The following is a 23276-nucleotide window of genomic DNA, read 5'->3' on the forward strand; positions in this document are numbered from 1 at the left end:
CAAAAAAAAACAAGAGCAGTTCGAAGAGAATGTAGCAAATCAGACAGATCATGGAGTGTTTGTTTATGCGTAAAGGATTTGCTGCACCGCAATATTAATGAGTCTGCCAAATCTGTGTGGCACCATTGGTGTTTTAAAGCCAACTCAGCTCAGAAATTTTGGATGGCCACGTTCAAAATTGTAATAAAATGAACGTTCTTAGTATTCCGATCTGGCTGAGCCTGAGAACATTTAGAACATCTGAAACCTGAGGTGCTGGACCAGATTTTATTTGCTTTCCTTGCTATGTTTTGCATTTGATGACTAAAATAGCCCCATATCAAACACGGCTCCTGAAGCGGGCAAAGTAATTCGAATCAGAGTTCACTTTCCAGACCCAGGCTATAATTTTGAGCATCACAAAACTTTCATATTCTTGAAACCACATCGGAAGACTCCTGGCACTGAATGACTTCATGACTGCTCCCAATTCTGTCACAAATGAGAAGATGACCACATAGTGTATATACATGATCTTCGGCACCAGTGCTACACTGCTGCACCACGATTCAACATAGACTGACCCATTACTACAAAACAGACGACAGAGATCCATCCCCTCAAATGAAGTCATCCTGCAAAACTACTGATGTGTCACAAATATAGACCGACTGCAGATGATATGTGTGATTGATCTAAAACAGTGCCAGGATAGTTGAAGTACGAAGCATTCAGGAAAGGCAGTGCATGCCAACTCCAACATGCATGGACAGAGTCTTCAGATTCCTGAAGGCAGTCAGAAGGGAGAGGACTGACTTAATCTACTGGAAAGACAGCAATCTGTCGCTTTTCACAAGCACAATATAATAGATATGGTTTTTGCTTCCTGCGGTCAGTACCAGAGATTACAAACACAGTGATTTTGTTGTCTTGCTTCATGCTGATAATTTAAGGCATACTTCCAGATACTGTGTGTGTGTCTATCCTGCGCCAATCCCTCCATCCTGAATGTAGCAGTGCAATATGAAAACAGTTGTGGAACTCCTGCTGCACAATGTTCCTCTTTCTTGTAGGGGGTATGCCCAGATTTGTGAAAGGTATCGTTCTGTTTCAAATGGAAGAGAAGGAATTGCTTCTTCACATATCAATAAATTCCTTGTCACATCCTCACCAGGACTCCTGCAAGACAAACAATCACACAATGCTCCAGGGAAGCATAGGGCTTGAGACCATGAAATCTGACTGTTACCAGTCATGCGAACTGTGATGGATGTCACCGTGTATCGCCCAAAGGGACTGCATAGATAAAGTTGCGAGTTGATGCAAGCAGTATTTTGAGGATGTAGGATTGTGGAGGTGTCATTCTCATGAATATGATGATGGATGAGGGAATGGTTGTGCAGTGTTGAAGTTATTCTCAGAATGAATGTAAGAGCACGAGAAATCATAACAGGATGACTCTTTGAAAGACATGAAACTGGATTCATGCCCCATGATTCTTTAAGGCCATGGCTGATAAATTTCAGGGCTCATCTCCAATTGACCAATGGCCAACACTGGTACAAACTCCAGTGGGATGCTGTATTCCCATCAACTCTTCCCTGACTGTTTATTTTTGATCAGGATGACCTCTTCTGCAATGACAAGATGCGGATATGGAAGAAAACAGCAGGACAAGTCGCATCAAAGGAAGAAGAAGCTGATGTTTTGGGGCTGGACCTTTCTTCAGAAATGATGGAAAGGGGGTTCTGTAATAAAAGAGATGGGAGCGGTGATAGAAGGTGGATAGTGGAGCAGATATTTGGGAGAGAAGACGGGCAGGTCAAGATGTCTGGGATGAAACTAGTAAAGCTCGGTGTACGTCAGAAGTTGGGGTGGAGTTGGTCAGTGAGGAAGGAAGGGCGGATAGATGGAATGGAATATGGGCAGGCCAAGGAGGCAGTGATGAAGCTAGTAAAGATAAGTGTGGGTTGGAGTGGGCGTGGGGGAGATTCAGTGAGTTGGGAGGAGCTGATTCGTGGGTGAGAACATGGGCAGTTCAAAGGATGAGGGTGGTGGTGTTGAAATGAGCTTGCAGTTGGGCAGATTTTGATGCTAGTAAACTCCACTTTGAGCCCATTGGGGTGTAAGGTTCCAAGGTGGAGTACGAGTTCCTGTTCCTCCAGCTTCCAATTGGCATGACACTGGAGGAGGCCCAGAATGGACATGTCACCCAGGGATTTGGAGAGGAAGATGAAGCGGTTTGCGACTGAGAGTTGTTGTTATTTGTCGTGAACTGAGTGTAACTGCTGCACAAAGCAGTCTTTGAGACTGCACTTTATCTCGCCGATGCAGAGGAGGCCACATTGCAAAAAAAACGGACACAATGGGCCACATTAGTGGATGTGCAGATGAACATCTGTTTAATGTGAAAGGTTTCTTTTGGGGCTGGGATTTATTTGATGGGGAGGTGCAGGGACAGTTATAGCTCCTTATGTGGCTGCAGGGAAAATTGCTGCGGTCGGTAGGGCTAGTCGGGAGTGTGGAATAGACAAAAGAGTTATTGACAGAGCGGACCCTCCGGAAGGCAGATAAGGGTGAGGTGGGAAATACTTACTTCATACTTACTGCAGATTACTGGTGGCGGACGTGGCAGAGAAGGGTGCACTGAATCTGGAGGTTAATGTGTTGATACATGAGGGAAACGAGAATTCTGACTTTGTTTCGACTGTGAGGAGGATTGTGAGAGCTGACATGAGTGAAATGCAAGAGATACAATTGAGGCCCTTTTCTGCAACTGGGCAGAAGTGTGGGGTGTGGTGGTGGAATGTGCATGACTTGAAAAAACGAGGACATTTGGGATGTCTGGGAGTGGAACGCCTCACCATGGGAGCACATGCAGCGGAGGTGGAGGAATTGGGAATAGGGGATCGCATTCTTCCAGGAAGCTGGGTGAGACGAAGCAAAGTTTCAATAGTTGTGGGAGTCTGTGGGCTTGAAAGAGATATCAGTTTCAAGAAAGTCAATAGAGATCGAGATAAAAAGCTCCAGGTCGGAGAGAAAGGTACCAGAGATAGCCCAGGTGAAAGGGGTCAGTAAAGTTGATGAACTGTTCAAGCTCTACCTGGGAGCACGAGGCGACAGTGATACAATCATCGATGTAACAGAGGAAGAGGTGGGGGTACTACGAATACAGTTATGGAAGAAGGACTGTTCCACGTATCCTACTAAGAGGGAGCAACAGCTTGGGACCGTGCAGGTGCCCATGGTTGCCCATTTCATCTGCAGGAAGTTGGAGGAGTTGAAGGAGAAGTGGTTAACGATAGGGTCGAATTTGATTCGGTGGATAAGTCTGTCAGTGAAGGGGGACTGGATAGACCTGGAGGAGAGTAAGAAGCGAAGGCCTTTTCAGCCATCTACACGGGGAATGCAAATATACAGGGATTGGAAGTCTCTGGTGAAGACGATGTGTTGGGGGTACAAGGAATCAGCAACTCCCACAATCTCTTCTTGGACACTGTTGCCCACCACTCTTCCACTCCCATGACCTGCTCACACCATTACAGAAGTTTTCAATGCAATTGGCGAAGGCTCAACATTTGCCCAGTTCTCACTTCCCTCCTCAATACCTGAGGCCACAGCTGCATTTCCAAGTCACTCAAGGACTGGTCTGCATTTCATTCAATCAGTTTAGGACAGTCAGGGATTATTTACATCAGTAATGAAAGTTGCACAATAACTTGGTGTCAAAACCTTTTTTAAGGGAAGAAACAAAAATGTAATTTTGATCTTGTATCGTTTCAAACTTGGTCTATCTGCCAACAGAAATTTAACATTTAACAAAGTCTCTTATATCCTCCATGCATTTCTGTCTACACTTAGCAACAACCCTCCTGAGTTCTTGGTTATAATGTTGTCCTCTTTTCGATTCATAACTCCTCGTCTTTCAGAAAGTCTGTTTCCTTTGCAAGGAGCTGTGGTCCCTCTTCCTGGAAACCTAATTACATTTCTACTTGAACACCTCAATATAAAGCCAAGGCCCTGTGCCTACTTCCATCGAGCTTGGTGTCCTCTCTCTCTCAATTCAATGTTGAGAGCATCCACTCCCACAATCACCGATCAACACGTTGGTCTCAGTGACTGCTTGGGGAAACATGCATTTTATATCAATCACAGAGATAAAACCTGAATGAAAGTGAAAAGGAGTAAGTGGAAGGGCATTGGGAAAGTTGACATAAATCTGTAGAAATTGACGGATGGTACGTGGCAGTCAATAGCGCCAATTTCAAATAGATAGGACGAGAGTAAGCACGGCTAAGATCGTGTCCAGGATCGCAATGTGTAGACAACTGGTTCTTTTGCATTTGATTGAAATGTGATAATTAAAGACCTGACAACAGAAATTGGGTTAAATATGCATGTTTATTAAGTAAGAATAAAACATGTGGAAACAGAGGTAAAAAAAGAACATAAACAATCACCTCAATGCACTTTTTCCCTTCTTGGCCCCCTCAATTGATGCCTCCTGGATCTATTCACAATCCAGGGCTGAGTGATCTTCAATATCTTATAACAAATCTCCCCTTCTCATATAGTGTAACAAACAGCTAGTACAGAAAGCAAACCGTCTTATTGTGCCAGCTTCTCTATGTATATGAATATCTACAGACCTGATTAAAAGTCATGCAGCAATCAAACATCGCCATTAATATTAGCCCATCCTGTACAGACAGAGTGAAGTGAGAAAGTCAGAGCAGAAGGGAATGGGAAGGAATTGAGACAGAAAGGTCGACAATTTCTTCATCTACATTACACCCTCAGCCACCAAGCAGGAACTGCGTGACCAAGGACACATACTTCTGAATGAGATTTTCCTCAATATCAATGGAATACATTTGTCAGTTCCAAGGCAGGAAATGAGTCGACAAGTTGGCCTACCCTCTTCATTGTACATTTTCCACTCTCAGGCTGACCAGCTTGGCTCCAGAGATGCTATCCATGTAAACTATATCGCAGTTTTTTAAAAAAAATCTTCTCATTCTTAATGGAGCTGTGAGCAAGGAGCGTGACACTGAGATCGATCTGAAGAGAATGTTGTTTCATCAGGATCGTTGTTGCCATTGCTCAGTGGGGATTACATTTTGTACCCTGTGCCTGGTTTGAAAAGTAATGTTAACTGGCATGAATCTGAGACCAGAGAATCAGACAACAAAACAGCAGGAAAGACAACTCGTGATGATTTTGTTCAATGTGAGTTTTGGGTGGAATCAACATTTGTAACTGCACTCAGCTCATTTGCCAGGTGCAGCACAAAAACTAAGTATTGGATAAGGCATTGAAGAACAGCAGTGATGTTCCCCAGATAATGAAATGTGAGGCTGGATGAACACAGCAGGCCCAGCAGTATCTCAGGAGCACAAGAGCTGACGTTTCTGGCCTCGACCCTCTAGTTTCCATTATCAGTGATGCTCCCCACCAGGCTTTGGCATTGAAGTTTTGAGAAAAAAAAATAGAATCGGACACTCGTTAAACTAATATGTTCTTTGTTTTGTTGAAGGCAAAAAGTCATGAAGAAACAGATTGTTTGACATTTCAAAATAATCTTCAGTAGCTCTTCAATTCTACGTTTTCTTCAGTCTGACGTTTGTGTGCGGCATGCTCCAATAACTGGCAGTTCTTTTCACTTTTCTTTTTCATCTCTGTGGCTTCCCAGAATTGAATGATATGGAACGTTTCTGCATGGTTAATATTGTGCCTATGCTAGTGTACCTGCAAATTTGCTGTACATTTATGTCACCATCGGTTGAACCTGTTAAACTGTTTGCTTTCTACTGTCTCTGTTAATGAGGAAGATTAACCATTATGTGGGATTGCTAAATATCTTCAAGGATTATCGATCTTTCTGTATTGTGGAGGTTAGATGCTGCTTAAATTCCAATGTCTTAAATGCAGAAGTTTGTGTACTTCTATTTTGCTCAAGTTGCAGTTTTCCTGTGTCTCATGGTGATTTTCAGCGAGCGAGGTTTCTGAAGATGCTTTCAATTTTGAGCATTATTGCTTGAGAATGTTTGGAAATGGCATAAACAGACAGACATCTGCCATGTCACTTGGTTTCAAGAATTGTCACCATTCACAAAACCCATGGAACATGGGGATTTAACCGTGCATCACCTACAATTCGTGAGGAATAAAGCATTCTGCAAATTCTCCAAAAAGAAAGTGGAAATACACAATTTGTAATCTGCCATTCGTCATGTGAACATGGCCTTCCAATCAGTAACGAAACAACGTACCACTGGCAATGGTTAAAAAAAAGTATGATCTGACCATCTCAGAATTCTCCAAGCACACAAGGATCTTATCCTACCCACAATAGTCGATCTCTCTGCGTGACAGAAGATCCCCTTCTATGTTTACTCATGTTGGTCAGTAGGTTAACTAGCTGACCTCTGGGATGGGTGAAATGTCACAACAATATTCCAATTTTAGCACAGCGTCTACGGATTGTCACCCATCAAATACCTCAGAGAAAAATTATGTCCTGAGGCCACAAAAATGATAGTGAGTTTTGAGAAGATTTGTAGCTCAGGTTGAGATTCTGGATGTGAGTTTGCTCGCTGAGCTGGAAGGTTAGTTTTCAGACGTTTCGTCACCATTCTAGGTAACATCATCAGTGAGCCTCTGGTGAAGCCCTGGTGTTATGTCCCGGTCTCTATTTATCTGTTTAGGTTCCGTTGGGTTGGTGATGCCATTTCCTCTTCTTTTTCTCAGAGGATGGTAGATAGGCTCCTAATCAACGTGTTTTTTGATGGAGTTTCAGTTGGAATGCCATGCAAATCACATCCAGAACCACAATAAGATGGCCAGTCCCAGTTTTGTTTCCAAATTGACTTTGAACAGCATAATCTGTTACTCCCTCTGAGACCAATGTGTGGCGTGCCCTCGTTCTGATCAATGACAATGAGGATCAGGCCTTACACCAAACTAAATGGCGACGTTGATGAAAATTTCTTGACTTTTTAATGAGTAAAAATTTTGAGTTGACTGTATGCCAAATGTGTAGTATAATAATAACAATAAAAATCTCGATATTGTCAGTTTTAAACAGTTACGTCATTGGATGGCTTGGACTTTTAGAGTGAATAAATAAAGTAGAATGTTCTTCAAATGCTTTCTAAATAATTTCTGTGTCACAACATAGATACAAGTATTTGTGCAACAGCTCAGAAGCTGCAGCATGAAGCCAATGTCTCGCCAATATCGATTCAGCCATACATCATACCCCAATAAAAACATCCGCTGCCATAATGTAGAAATCAACAACGTTGACCAAAGTAGGATAAAATTAGCAGAGATTAAGAAGAGTAAAATTATGGATCGTCTTCTGTTCTCCATCTCTGCGTCTCTGACATTCCTTACATTGCTCTGAGTGTGAAGTCTCTTGCGGACTTTGGATTTCATTAAAATGTGTTTTGCTGTCAATGCATTCAGCAGCAGAATAAGGACAAATGGGATAACTGGGGTAAGTATGTAATGAACAAACTCGATGGAGCCCCAGACTAAAGACAACTGAACACCTGGCGATGTGTAACAAAACCAGGGTTCTTTTTGAAGCCGATACAAACCTGAAAACATAAAATACCAGAAAATATTCTTCAAACCACTCAAAACAGTCATTGAGACGAGGATTACAGATGCTGTTCTCTCAGTACAGTATTTACATTTCAGCTTTCTGCAACAAAGCAAGACAAAACGATCAAAGGTGAAAGCAACAGTGAACCAGACGGAACAATCAATTGCTGCATGCAGCAGGACAGCATGGATATTGCACAAAGGGACAGACCGAAGGAAAATAAACTGTCTCTTAAAAACAATTGGAATATGTCTCAACATCAGGTCTAGGATAATAACGAATAAATCTGCTACTGACATGGCCACCAGGTAACAAGTAATCCATCTGGAGAGACCACACTTTCCCTGAGACAGGATGACAATCGTCACAATGTTAACTGTAGAGAAAAGAATAGGAACAAAATTAGACGGCAGCCTGCGAGTAAAATTACCATTTTGACCCAGGTGTATTTCATGGTGTCATCGAGTCGAACAGCTTTCCAGCATAGAAGCAGCCACCTCGATTCAAACTTGTCAATGCTAATCAGATATCCAATATAACTCTAATACAATTTCCAGCATTTTGCCAAAATCCCTCTGAGCCCACCCTATTCACATACCAAATCAGGTGTGTTTCAAATTGTTACACTTGCACCAGCCTCCACCACTTCTTCGACCACTTCCTTCCTGACACATAACAGCCTCTGTGTGACAAAATTTCTCCTTTAGTTATGTTGAAATCTTTCCCCTCTCATCTTAAAAAATGTGGCCGGTAGTTTTGGACTCACATACCCTGGTAAAATGATATTGACTATTCACCCAAATCATACCCCTCACGATTTCGCAAACTTCTATAAAATCACCCCTCAGCCTCTGGCACTAGAGAAAATTGCTTCAGCATATTCCACCTCTCTGTATAGCTCAACGTTAGCAAGATCCTTTTAAATCCTTTCTGAACTCTTTCAAGGTTCACAATATCTTTCCTGAAGCACGGAGTCCAGAACTGAAAGCAGTATTCCAAAATTGGCCTAACTAGTATCCTATACGCAGCAGCAGTACACCCCAAATTCTATTCGGGATGCATTGAACAATAAAGGCGATCAAATCTAATACCTTCTTCACTATCCTGTCTGCTGGATAATCCCATTTCAAAGAACTATGATCCTGCACTCCAAAATCTACTTGTTCAGAAAGGCTCCCCAGGACATTCTCATGAAGTATATGAATTAATCAAATGAAGGAGTGAAATTTCCCTTCCTGAAATAGCAGATTTGACAGATTGAGATATATTAGAAATCAGCTGTATTACATGACAAAAGCATTGTACAAAATATTTGAGCAAACGTTTCAGGGTTATACTCCCATCCATAACTTAATTCCAGGCTTTTAGAAACAGATCAATGTTACCTCCAGTTCTGCCAGGGGATGTTCTACATGAAAGACTAATAACCCAGATTTCCTTTTCAAACAGAAATTGCATGATGTGCAGACAGAACAAGTCACAGTTTCATGTTTTCAGAATATCCAGCATTTCGACATTTTGTGCATGTTGTGTGTGTGAAAATAAACATAAGTGTCTTTCATGTTTTAAAATCAGCATGGAATTGACTCATATGAAAATTGGAACAAAATAATTAATGAAAAAACTCTCATAATTATCCACATCACAGCTTTAAACACGCAACCCCTTTGTGGCTGTACTCATGTGAGTAATTGCGAATGTGTACATCCAGAACTTGACAGTGCTTGGAAAGTGGCATGCACTTGGTGGATTTCTGTACTTCCTATTTGTTCGGGTTCACCTTTTTCATAACCACCAAATCCCGACAGAATGTCAAGCTGCAGATTGACCACGGACAAAAACGTGGTATTCACACAGTTTTCAACACACATGTATAACAGGCACACTGAAGCAGCCGTTCAACAACCAACATCTGGAACTTAGTGATGATGTGTCCTGTACAAACAGTTACCCAGGAGAGCTAAGGCAGCCAAATCCTTCTCTATGAGGCAATTTATGCTTTCACCTGTTTGAAGCAAAGTTGTTACCTGCAACGTAGTCACCCAACATGACACTATAAAATAAAACCTTACAAATAATTCAAATAGTACACTTCAATAAAACTAATACACATAGGCATGAAAATAAATAGAACTGACAACTTACTTGTCAGTTGCATTTTTCTAACATGAAGCATAATTTTTTCCCTCTGCTTTTATTTCCCACCTCCTCTTTTGTCTCATTTGAAATACGTTTCACTCAGGCAGAGTTTAATCACCCGTTTGATCAAATGAATGTGAGGGTTGAGGAAATAAATGATGATTGTCACTGATTAAAAAAAAAGTGCCTGTCACGAGCGTGTGTTACACTTGAATCAGAGCTTGAGACACAACCACAAGAGTCCTCAGTACAGATGTTGTGGTACCTTCTGATCAACTTGCTCAGTGGTGTTGCAGTACAACTGTGGACTGAAATGCAGCTCTGCCAGTGCAGAAGAAGGAGCACAACGAACAGCAAGAGTGACTCACTTTTCTGAAAGGTGCATTAAGGATATCCCATTCACCTGGCGTTGCATCAAAACTTTCAGCAATATTTATGAGGCACCTCTGGATCAGTTGTGATTCCAATACAGGATTCCAAATACCAGACTCATAAGGAGAGACATTCACCAAGCCATAATAAGAATTCTTCTAAAATAGGTAATAATAACAAAAACAAAAACAGCATACTTTGTTCCAGATGTTGGTTGTTGAACGGCTGCTTCAGTGTGCCTGTTATACGTGTGTGTTGAAAACTGTGTGAATACCACGTTGAAGTCCGTGGTCAATCTGCAGCTTGACATTCTGTAGGGATTTGGTGGTTATGAAAAAGGTGAACCCGAACAAAATATACTGTTTTTGTTTTTGTTATTATTACCTATATACTGTTATAATGTGAATCTCATTGCACACCTCTGGAGCAGGTGAGACTGTACTAAAAACTCACAGTCCGGGCAAAGGCACACTACCATTCCACCATGGCATCCCTAACTTTGCAAAATCCTGAATGAGTTAATTACGGCTCAAGAAACTATTTCAATGAATTCAGAAACAACTTACAAAGCTAACCAGACCACTTGTTTTATCATGCAATAGACGTTTTTAGAAGGTTTGTTGTTTCAGCCAGGAACTGAACATGTATTGAAACATGACATTTTATTGAGATGTCATTCTGGCTTATCCTTCATGGTCAGGTGCTTTCCAGGTATCCAGGCAATGTCCAGTCTCACAAATTAACTTTAAAATTATTTGAAATAAATAATAGCCAGCATGTGTTCCGAGGATCTGGCATGTTATACAGTTGGAAGTCAGATGTGTCAACATTGGGGAGATATCGATTTTCATTTCAGTTTTGAACCATGAACGAGCTGAAGCCATAAAAAAGACCTTTGTGCACAGTTAGCATAACTGCAGTGGAACACAGTGAACAGGCCAATCTGTCTGAAACACCTTCGTGACAGCACAGTTCCGCCAAACACTTCATCAAACTAATGGGGAAGCTTTCCAATTCATATGGAATACTCGTTTGGAATGTAATTGGAAGTGGTGTGAAATCTGAGGAAAAGAAAAACAAACAAACAGGAATCAGCCATTTGGGCCAGGCCAGTGTATGATGCTGAAGACAGCAGCAATGTAAAACCTCAGTGCCTTATAGATGGAATAACAGGCCTATCAGAAAGGTTTTGGCCTTGTAGAATCTAAAAGAAGTGAATAGGTTGGAGAAATGCTGATTGCATCCTTGAGAAAATGGCTCCTAACGGCAAATTCGATAGTGAAGCTGAAATGTTATAGGCCATAATGAAATTATAGATACACTTTTTTTTCCTCATGAATGTGTGCTTGACAAATGTGCGAACAGGTATAAGGTGACTAACAGGAGGAATAAAGTTGTTGTGTGTAGAAATCTGTCGACTACAATAACATTGTTTTGCAGGAAGGACTGCTTAACAAATATCAGACTCAAACATGGAATCTAAAAGATGCATTTCTTAAATGTACAATTTGTTGATGTCAGAGTAAATGAAAAGTTGGTACAGGACCTTTAAAGTTTGAGTGCACACGTTATTAAATGGTCAACTCAGTTTTAGCATTTTAAAATAGGATGATGAAATGTTTTAATCAGGCACATTGTGTGGAAGATGGCACAAAGGCTAAGGCGTAGGAATCATGGCACTGTCGCGAAACTATTAATTGGAATACTCAGGGAATGTCTTGGGAATCTGGATTCGAATCCTGCCACAACAGGTAGAGGAATTTTAACTCAATATAAATGTAGAATCAACAGTCAAGCGATGACTGCGAATTGATTATCAGAAGAAACCTAACTGCTTTGGCACTGCCCTTTCGGGAAGAGAACTGCCATCCATACCCGTCATGGCTCTCAAACTGCCGTTTGGGCAATTTTTGATTCACCTTAAATGCTGGCCAAGCCAAAGCCGACCTCATTCCATGAATGATGCTGGTTTATACACGGGGAATGACATCAAAAATTCTAAATCAAAATTGTAACGCCAGCAGTAGGATTAGAAGGTGAACACTCAAAATGTTTTGTCAACTGCTGCAGCAATACTGTTGTCTTCATATACACCAAGTACATACCCCTCATCACCAAATACGAAAAAAAAATATTTTATCAGTTCCAATAACAGCTTCTCACTGCTCGTGGATGTTTGTTTCATTGTGCGACATGGTGATGCTTTCCGTTACTTTGAATTTGTAAATTAAGCTGCAAGCAGACACCCAGCATGAAGGAATCGGCTTACCAATTATGGGTAATTTGGTTTGAGTAACTATTCGAAAATAACGCCTAAAATGCGATTTACTTCAGTTATGTGGATGGCTGGCCTGTTTGGGAAGTTAATACCCATTGCATGGGTTCCTTGTCTGAAGATACTGAGAAGAACTCTTCTTCTCGACCTCTTCCTGAATCTGAGACGTGGCGATACTCAGGGTAAACCATCAGCAGCCCACCCTCGCTAAAGAAATTGCTTCCCAGGATGCTGAAGTCTACGGACCTCATTCGACAAAGGCACAGCTCTCAAAAAGCTTGTAATTTCAACTAAACTTGCTGAAGTATAACCCGGTGTACTGTGATTTTTGAATTTGTCCACACCATTCGAATACCGACACCTCCATATCATGACTTGATATCTGAGATTGAAAATGTGTAAAGAGTGCAACAATTGGCATTTGAGCAAGGAGGAATAAAGGATGCGACTGAGTATTAAAGTAGTGGTGGCATCTGTATAGAGGTGTATACTTGCATGGTGGAAGAAATGTAATCTATGCTGAAAGAAAAATGGCAAACAATAATTTACAAACCTAATTGATTGGAAACCGTTGCAAGAATTATGAAACTGAAGAACAGTGAAAGTCGTAATCTGTTATCTGAAAAGCGAGCATCTTGTTTTGAGTTTTAGAGGTTGTATGTCAATGGAACTGGAAATGATACTCACCTGTTGTCTTTCATCTTTCACTGGCACATCAACAAACAGAAAAAAAATGTACATCAGCCAATTTCCAGTTTGAATTTGAATTAACTGAAATTAGCCACAGATTTCTTGTATTATTCACAGGCACAAAAATGTTCAATTGCTTCCAATGATGACTGGTCGGTGTGTTGTTTTCAAGCCATCCCATTTTGTCAGTGCTTTTAAAATATAACTTCTTCTCATCAGGGAGACTTTGCACTCACATAATATGGCCCATTTGGAACATTGCGTTCTGACTTGATAGGATGCAAACTGCTCATGCTACTACTGCCACGTAATTGGGATTCCTGAAATGCTGACAAAACACACGTGAGAGTTTCAGCCGATACTAAATCAGAAAAGGTTTGGTTAGTTGAGGCCCTCAAGCCCACTCCAGTAGTCAGTCAGGCGATAAGCTGATTCCCTACGCCTCTTCTCTAATTTCCTGTTTTTGTTCCAGGATTCTCAGATTTCCCTACATATCTACTTCAGCCCTTAATTATACACACGCTCTCCCTCCACTTCGTACCACATCCATGGCTGTCTGTACAAGGAGTTCCATTATCAAGAGACCTGTCATCATTCGTCTCCCTGTAATGGAATAGCTCAGGATGTTTTCCCCATTTGGTTTATCTAGTCTCCATCGATATCAGATACATCAAAGGACAGTACATGAGAAATGGATTGCTACTTTTTGTCTTGGAAAGAAATGAAAATCTGATGCATATAAAGTAAAATACAGTTTAATTATATAGCCAATTATATTGCAGTCGTGAAACAGCAGCGAGGATACTTCTTCTGTTTGCTGGAATGAAATAGTCCAATGAAAATTTCCTGCCTGACTGGGATTCGCTTCCCATTATGCTCCTGTGTTACACAAAGGGATGGCAATCATTCTACAATTTATACAGTGTGGAAACAGAACCTTAAGCACAATAAATCTGCACAGAGTTGTACAGCAACACACCCGGGCCAATTCCTTATAACATACCAAATCTACAAATCCCTGAATATGACAGCAAATTTAGCATGGCCAATTCAATCTCCCCTGCACATCTTTGGACTGTAGGTGGAAACCAGAGCACCCAGAGAAACCCCTACAAACACAGGGAGGATGTGCTGTCTACACACAGGCAGTCATCTGAGGCTGGAATCCAACCCAGCTCTGAGGGCTGTGAGGCATCAGTGCTAACCAGTGTGCCACCATGCTGCACATTTAATTGGGAAGCCAGCTGAGTAGTTGAGAGACAGTATGCTCGAGCTCTTGTCTTTATGATAGTACACCCCCTATTACGTTGCTAACTGAGCAGCACTTTAAACTATTGTACACATATGTCGGAAACAACCAAACAAACAAACCAAAAAAATATCTGGGAATACTGGCAATCTGAAACAAAAACAACATACATTTCTGGAGAAACACAAAAAGTCAGACAGCCCCTGTGAAGAGAGAAAGAGAGTTCCAGCAAACTCATATGGTTCCGAATCCAATATCTGAAAAACGAACATTCTGATACAAGTTGAAAAGTTTGGATACCAACTGGAAAGCACTTTATAGGGAAACGAAACTTACATGTAACATGCCATCCTCTACAGCTACAAGTACAAACGAGAAATGGTCAACAAATCATCAAATTCTGGCATGTATTGGAAGTCAGTGAGATGAGCCACAAATTTCTTTTGTTATTCATACGCACAAAATGTTTCTTCTGCTATCAGTAATTACGTTAGGCATGTTTGTTCATAATTTAGCCTGTTTCCAGCATGACATCTTAATCTAATGTTTCTCAACAGTGAGACGGTGCACTCACTTAATACGAGAAATTGGGATTATTATGTTCCCACTTAATGCTACTTTATCTGTTAACACTGCTGTTTCGATTTCAGCAGGCTTCCCACAACACTATCAACTATCCTTTAACGCCATACGGCAATAGGATATCAGAACAGGACGAGTTTGTTGGATTTCTGGATACGGCTCCAATATTCAGAGGTGTGATAGCTGATCCCATTCTCCTCGTATCCAAATTTTCAGTCCTTTTCAGAGACACTCCTGCTGATAAACCATCTGTCTACCTCAGCCTTAAACATATACAGAACTCTCTCTACCCCATATTGCATCTGTGGCATTCTGAGGCAAGGAGTTACAAAATGAAAGGGCTTCTCATCCTACTTCTCCCTGTTGAGGAACCGCTCAGTGCGTTTCCCCCATTTGGTATAGATGGCGTCCATCGACATTGGATGTTTCAAATAATAATATAGTAGAAGTATATGGTCAACTCTTGCCTTGGAGTTAAAGATTGTGATGCATATAATTTAAAAAATAAATTTTAACTTGAAAAAGCAATTATATTTCACTCCTCAACCAGTGGCGAAGTGTCATTTAGCGTTGAATGTGGTAAATAATATGGTGAATATCTCCTTTCTGAATCGAAATAGCCTCTGACACTGATTCTGGCTTGAACAAACATGTGGTAGTCTGACTGGAAAGTCAGCCGAACTGTTAAGAGCCAGTGTGCTTGTCCTCCGTATTTGGCACACTCCAGTCTCTGTTCATTTAATAACTTCACAACACTTTATCTACTCTGGCCACGTGTCAGTAAAACAAAGAACTGCGAATTTTGGGGATCTGAGACAAAAAAAGGAAAACATACATCTCTGGAGAAACAAAACCAGTCTGGCAACTTTTGCAGTGAGAGAAACAGAGTTACTGCTTTGTGACCAATGGCTCCAGAAGTATTGTGTGCATGAACATGAATCACACAAATCACGTCAATGTGAACAGGATCATTGTGTTAGTTTCAGACAAGAGCCAAAGTAATTTTGTGAATCAAAGTTTGATAGTTCAAAGAATGTTATATGTGTAAGGTGGGTGGAAATGAAATGTTTTGATGAGTGGAAGTTTGTGAAGACTTCTAGATGGAAGGGTGCACAAGGCGGGTGCAAAAAGCTCGTCAGGATGCAACAATCAGACAGCATAGAACACAAAACTATACATCTCAGGGACAAGCCCTTTGGACCAAGATGTCATGTTGCACATGACACAAAACTAAACTTATCCCTTCTTCCTGTCATTCTCCCATATCCCTCAATTACTTGTGTATTTTTGTTTTCGTGAAAATGTCCCTTAAATGCTCCGATGCAGCTGACAGCGCGTTCCAGACTCCCATTACACTCTGTGTGAAAAAAAAGCTTTCCCCATATCCCGGTTGAATTACCCAAACACAGCTCATGCCCTTCATATTAGACTTTTCAACTCTAAGAAGATAGATTCTGTTTGTGGCATAGCATTTGTTTTTACAGCAGATGTGCTGGGCATGAGCTGGAAAAAAAAGTTAGTGCGAGGGGATTGATAAGCGAGAGAATTCAGCAAATCATTTCAGTACCAAAGCCCATCCAGAGTCATCAAATGTTTCTTTAAAGTTTAACTTTTGGAAAGACAGAAGGTTTTTGTTTTTGCGAAAAACTAAAGACAAATGCTGTTAATTTTCAATGTGAAATTGCACGTTAATAACATCGGTGTGAATGACGTAGAATTTACCTAGGTAGACACAGAAACTCACCAGCGAGACCAAAAATAGCAAGGATGGGATAGTAAATTGCTTGAATAACCCGAAGCACATATTTGATCCGAAATTTTAAAGCCAAATCATCGTAGCTTGTTGAAAGGTGATAAAGCGCTGCGCTGAAAGTTCTGTTCAGCGTTGCAACATGCCAATCAGTTTTATGCGGATTCTGATTGTCTTCTGTTACAGTCCAATCGATTACTTTTAGTGGCTGACTCATGGTTATAAAGTCCCCCTCGATCTGTAGTCTCTTCAGCGTTGATGTGATATTGAAATCAATATTGCATCTCTCCCAACACCACTGATTCAACATACTTTTGGCTGCAAAATGTTCAATGACATTTGGTTCCATATTGAAGGGCGACATTTATGAAAAAAAGATACCTCCAGGGAATCAATTAGTCAGCATCAATTACAGTCAGTAAATAAATAATTTCATATAGCATGCGTGCGCGCGCGCGCACACACACACACACACACACACACACACACACACACACACACACACACACACACACACACACACACACACACACACGCAAAAACACAAAAGATGGAGCCCATTTGGGTTTTGCGTGAGGAGTTAATGCACAGACTATCAGAAATAATAATAGCCCTCAGCATAATTTTGCAGTGCACTTTTAATTTTACAGTAATAGTAGATACACAACTACTTGCAAACGTTACCCAGTGTTCAGAAAATGAAATTGATAAACAGACAAATTACAAACCAATCTGCGGAAAATTAAGCCTGTGCGACCTTCACAGAATAAGATACAAAATATTTCATTGAATGAACGTCAACAGAAATATTAAAACCAGCATGCACTTTTATTCCAATTTGAGTAGTTTCTTTTTTACTTCATGATGGAGCACAAAAGTAGCGAGGGTGACTTTCTATATAAAGTTCTGAATGTCAATTTTAAAATTCATTTTTAGAACGTGGGCATCACTGGAAAGCTTTAATTGTCCAATTCTAATTGACATTGAAGTGAGAAGACAATGACCTAGAATTATTATTGCACGATTAATGCAGAGACCCAGGTAATGTTCTGACAAGAACGTTTAGAACATAGAACATAGAACACAGACCCGAGAACAGTACAGCATATTACAGGCCTTTTGGCCCATGAAGATTTGCACAACTCTTACCCTAAACCCGAGGTGTATCTAACCTCCACCTCTCCATGATACGATCATCCATATGCCTGTCTAATAGCCACTTAAATGCCTCAAATGAGGCCGACTCCACTCCCCTCTCTGGCAATGCATTCCACACCCATACCACTCTCTGAGTTAAGAACTTTCTTTGAATGCCTCCCCTATATCTACCTACACTCACTTGAAATCTATGCCCCCTCGTAATAGTTACTTCCACCTGAGGAACAATTCCTTGGGCGTCTCTTGATCTATACCTCTGATAATTTTGTATACCTCTATCAAGTCACCTTTCATCCTTTGTTGTTGTAAAGAGAAAAACCTTAACTCTCTCAACTGTTCATTGTTAGACCTTCGATTCTTTCCAGGCAACATCCTGGTATATCTCCTATAAACGTTTTCCAGCACTTCCTCATCTTTCCTGTAATGAGGCGACCAGAACTGGACACAAACCTCCAGATATGGCGGAATCAGGCTTGTGCATAACTGGAACATAACGTCACGACTCTTGAACGCAATCTCTCTGTTAATAAAAAGCTAACACACCATACAATTCTTAACAACTCTATCCACCTGGGTGGTAGATATCAGGGAACTGTGGACATGAACCCTGTGATCCCTCTGCTCCTCCACACTGCAAAGATCTTTTGGTTAACCCTGTATTCTGCTTTCAACTCTATCCTTCCAAAATGAATCACCTCATATGTTTTCATGGCTAAACGCCATCTGCCACTTCTTATAGGCCAGATCTGCATCCTATCAACGTCCCTTTCTAACCGAGAACAGCCCTCCGGAGTGTCCACAACTTGACCCATCTTCATATCGTCTGTGAATTACGAATCCTCCCTTCCACTCCTTCATCCAAAAAACTTACAAAACTCACAAATAGAAGACAGCTCCCAACAGTCCTTGTGGTACACCACTCGGAACTGAAATTATATCATGGAATTGGAGTTGAATAATATTTGAAATTCAGAATCAAATGAAGTATTGTGGATTGTTAGGAATAAAAATGAAAAATCCCCAGCTAGCTTCGTGATGCTTTTTTAGGGAATGATTCTGTCATCCTTAGCTACAGGTGACACAATCCCACAGCACTGTTGTTAACTCTTAATTGCTTTAAGGGCCAATGAACAGAGGTATTAAATTATTGTTGAGCTGAGAGCCCTTGCCACACTCAGCTACCCGTGATATCCAAAGGGGCCACTCAGGTGTCTTTCTAAACCACTACTCAGTGATAAAAGTTTCATTCCACTCTTTGTAAGAAAAGTCTACTTATTTGCTTTTAATCATAACTCATTTATCAGCATTTCACTTTACAGGCACTTCTTGGAACGATGATCCTGAGGCCTGTATTAAAAAGTGAGTTAAAGACCTGCCTCAGAGTTTGAGGGGAACGCTTTACCAGCTCGATCTCCTAATTTTCGAACATGAGAAGCCGTTGGTGTCAAAGCAGTGCCTCAATGCAATAGTTGTCAATGGTGATAGCCATTTATTAGCAAGTGTGGGGAACCTGGCAGCTTAGAAGTATGCAGGTGTAAACGGAATTTGTGAACAAGGTAAGGGCATAAAAATACCGCCAATTTTTGCAATGATGCTGTGAATGCCTCCCACTCTGTATATAATGGTCTTAAATGAGCAGAAATTAATGAAGAATTTGTGTATTGACACAAAAATTGGTAGGATGGTACATCGTGAGAAGATAGCTCTGAATTGCAACTGGATATCGACAGACTAGTTTGCTGGGCCACATAAAGACTTTTAAGTGGAAACCAACTTGTAACAAATTGAGGTTATGCAAGCATGTATGTAAATTATAAATAGGGGAGGCCCCAACACTGATCCGTGAAGCACCCCACTGGTCACTGGTCATGGTTCACCAACCAGAAAATAACACTCATTTATTCCCAATATTTGCTTCCTTGCTTCCTGTTAGATAACCTATATTCCATCCATGCTAATAAATCATTCATTACACCTTTATCTTATACAGTAAACATTTTTTGATTCACCTTGTTAAATTTATTTTTAAAATCCAGATATACGACATCTACTCGGCCCCCATTGTCCAACGTACTCTTATTTTCTTTGCAGAATGACAATATATTATTTGAGCATGGCCTGTGTTTTATGATCCAGTGTTGCATTTGAGAATGGGACAATTTCGGAATTGAAAGTCTTGCTATTTCTACCTTGATGATAGATTCAAGTATAGTTTCACTGTCGAAGCCAAGAAACCGGCCTCTCATCCTCCATCTTTTGTCTACATCCTTCTGAAGCTCTGGCACCATACTGTCTCGTTTGCATTCTGCTGGAGCTCACCCAGAGCTCAGCAAATTTGTAAAATTATCATGAGCACATTTGCTATTTCTACCACCATATCTTTTAGCACAATTGTATTTCTTTCATCAGGGCCAGGAAACTTGCCTCAAAATTATATCCATTACATTGACATCACTACCTATTTCATAAAAAAAATCATGTCTAAGTCATCACCTATCTTAATCTCCTTGTCATCAATTACTGGCATGTTATTCCTGTTTCTCCAATGTAAAGACCAACACAAAACACTTGTTCAATGCCTCAGCTATTTTATTATTTGCCCTTTCTTATATATTTAAAGGCCCTATGTTTACCTTCGCCACTCTGTTTAGTTTTAAATATTTGAAGAGAATTTTGTTATCCCTTTTTAATGTTCTGAGCCATTTATTGTTCACAATCTATCTTACTTTTATTCATGAATTATTCTTAAATTCTGACTTTCTGTTGATGTTTCACGTTTTGCCAGCCTTCTAGTTTCCCACTGGGCTTTGTCACTTTGCATTTAGATTAGGTTGAAGTCATCCGCTGTTCCTCAACAGTCCCATTATACATGTTTTGCCTTGAGTCTACTTTAGCCACCTCCTCCTCAACAATAGCTTTCTCCCTCATCAGTTGCATTACACACGTTCAAGAATACTGTTATAGGTACATTAATTGGATGAGGGTGTCTTGACTGACTTGGTTTGATAAATAAACATATAAATTAAAATTCCCCACGATAATTGCCATGCCATTTTTGCAGACAGTATTTATTATTTTGTTTCTTGCTCTCACCAGTATGAGCTTATTATTCGCTGGCTTATAGGCTAAACCTGTTGGGGACTTTTTCTTCTTAGAATTTCTATTTTGAAACCGACTGGATTCAACCTTTGCCTCCATAGAACCGATGTCATCTCTCATATTTTAATATCCCTGGATATTGAATTCACATTTGTGACCATCCTGCAACCATGCCTCCATATTGGCAAGTAAATTATGCTCGGTCATGATGATTTGTGCTGTTAACTCATCTAAATTGTTTCAAATGTGACAAGCATTCAGAAAAAAAAGTGGCCTTATGCTTTTTTAATAGCTTATTTGTGAGTTACAGCATCTTAATTAATAATATCTAATGAGTTATCATTCCTCTGAACTACTCTTCGATGTAGCTAAACCTAAGTGCACAAAATTGACCTTTTGCTTTCTTTTCTATTCACCATTACACTTCCTGTTGTTTTCCCCTTCCATTCCACCCGACTGACTGGTTTAAAGTCCGAGTGACCAACCCAATTATCATTTTCGCTGTAGCATTAGTGCTGTATCGGTTCAGTTTGGAGAATGCGTTGCCAGCAGCAGTTGTGGAAGCAAGGTCATTGGGGTCATTTAAGAGACTGCTGGACATGCATATGGTCACAGAAATTTGAGGGTGCATCCATGAGGATCAATGGTCGGCACAACATTGTGGGCTGAAGGGCCTGTTCTGTGCTGTACTGTTCTATGTTCTATGTTCTAATTTCTCAATGGTCAAAATCCCTCCTGTTCCAAAACTATGCCCAATGAAATTGAGCCCCACTTTCCCACATTACTCCTTTAGACACGTGTTTACTTCCATTATTTTCTTATCACTGTGCCAAATTATACATGACTTGTATTGATATTTGGAGACTATGGTCTGTTTTTTTTTTCATTTTGCTCTATAATCCACGAACAGATCGTCATTTCTAATTTTGCCATATACAGAAGTACAATATTCCAAGCAGCATAGATAAGTTGGATGGCATTGCAGTTTTCCATGAGTGAACGGTGTGAATCAAGAGAGTTTATAGATTTATGATAAAAGTCTGAGGAGAGGTGATAAATTCTCATAGATTAAAATCATCGAATCCGTACAGCGTGGCAGTAGGTCATTCAGTTCAATGAGCCCTCACTGACTGTCTGAGGAGAATTTCGCCCAGACCCACCTTCCCGCATATTTGTAACTGCACATTCCCCATTGAAAATCCACTAACCTGCACACCTTTGTGTTGTGAATGTGATCAGACCACCCGGAGGAAGACCATGACCATTCGGCAGAATGTGTAAACTCCACATATCAGTCATCCAAGGCAATAATCTAAATTGGAAACATGGCGCTGTGAAGCAGTATTTGTAACCATTGGGTCCTCGTTCTGCCCAAAGTTGTTTCAATCCGATAATGGTGCGTGCCTAGAGTTCATTGCCTTAAACGCCGGTTATGTTTGAAAACGATAATAAAAATAAAAGTTGGGAGAGTCAGTGTGAAGGAAGGTCTTTTGCTTCATTGATCAATGGGACAAGTTGAGGGTTAATGAGATTTTCAGAAGTGGAAGGAATAACAACTTTGGGGAACATATTCTTGTACTATTTGGGAGGCTTCAGATTAACTTGTTAGAGCTGTGTCAACTCGGATATGTTATCAGAATGCCAAGATGAACAAACATGCGCCAATATGGACAAAGATTGGTAGAGATGTGTAATGCCAGAATCGGGACTGGTAACTGAACTAGTTGGACTGAACGTGAAGAGAAATTAGTAGCATTGAAGTAAAGGTTACTTTGTCTGTCTTCCAAATCTGGCTGTGACGTAAACGTTGAGACGACAATTCTTTGGATTGGCTGTTTTTCATTCAACATTGTTTATATCTCTCTTCTCATTCTGCACTGTAGCTCTGTCCTCCTTACTTTATGTGCACACAGAAGTATAATTAATGAAGCAGTCCCCAAATTCGACATACTTTGCTTACATTATGTACCAGAAATTCAGCATCCATCACTTGAAGCATTTAAGTATTTGCTCAACCTTCCTTTAATTGATAAATAGTATGTTTTCTGTTTGGTGAGGCTATTTGCAATTGGTAACAGGCTTCAACGTCTTGTTGGACATAGTTATGAACGTTGCCTGTGTCTTGATTTATTTGAGAACCTATTAAGTGCCATGTTACAAATACAAATTTTACACATATACAAAAGACCAGATTGACTCTAGCCTTATGTATATGTTTTTCATTCTGGTCTTATTTTAATTTTAAAAAATATCCTGAGTTGTCGTGCACGATGTACTTTCTTTTATTTTAAATATAACTTCATATCTGCCACAAGTTTAATTTATAGAATAAAACAGAAGTTATTGAAAATCTCATCAGATCTGGCAGCAT

The 23276-nt window shown here is 40.4% G+C and overlaps 1 protein-coding gene across 2 annotated transcripts; it reads right to left on the reverse strand.

Annotated features, from left to right (window-relative positions):
- Positions 1-4444: 4444 nt before the first annotated feature.
- Positions 4445-16961, reverse strand: LOC125448581 (probable G-protein coupled receptor 139). Of its 2 annotated transcripts, none has more exons than XM_048523966.2 (2): positions 16643-16961; positions 4445-7967 (listed from the first exon to the last, which is right to left on the reverse strand). In XM_048523966.2, exons 1-2 carry the CDS (start codon positions 16956-16958, stop codon positions 7072-7074), a joined length of 1212 nt encoding a protein of 403 aa, XP_048379923.2. In that variant the 5' UTR covers positions 16959-16961; the 3' UTR covers positions 4445-7071. The 2 variants fall into 2 exon arrangements, with proteins under 2 accessions (XP_048379923.2, XP_048379924.2); XM_048523967.2 differs by having other exon boundaries at positions 16621-16961.
- Positions 16962-23276: the final 6315 nt, after the last annotated feature.

Source organism: Stegostoma tigrinum, chromosome 41 (genome assembly GCF_030684315.1).
Source record: "Stegostoma tigrinum isolate sSteTig4 chromosome 41, sSteTig4.hap1, whole genome shotgun sequence".
NCBI classification, from domain to species: domain Eukaryota; kingdom Metazoa; phylum Chordata; class Chondrichthyes; order Orectolobiformes; family Stegostomatidae; genus Stegostoma; species Stegostoma tigrinum.

Coding starts and splice junctions, on each gene's coding strand:
- LOC125448581 (XM_048523966.2), bottom strand. CDS start 16,958: ATGTTGAATCAGTGGTGTTGGGAGAGATGCAATATTGATTTCAATATC. Junction 7,968..16,642: donor TGCTATTTTTGGTCTCGCTG/GTGAGTTTCTGT, acceptor TTTTCTCTACAG/TTAACATTGTGACGATTGTC.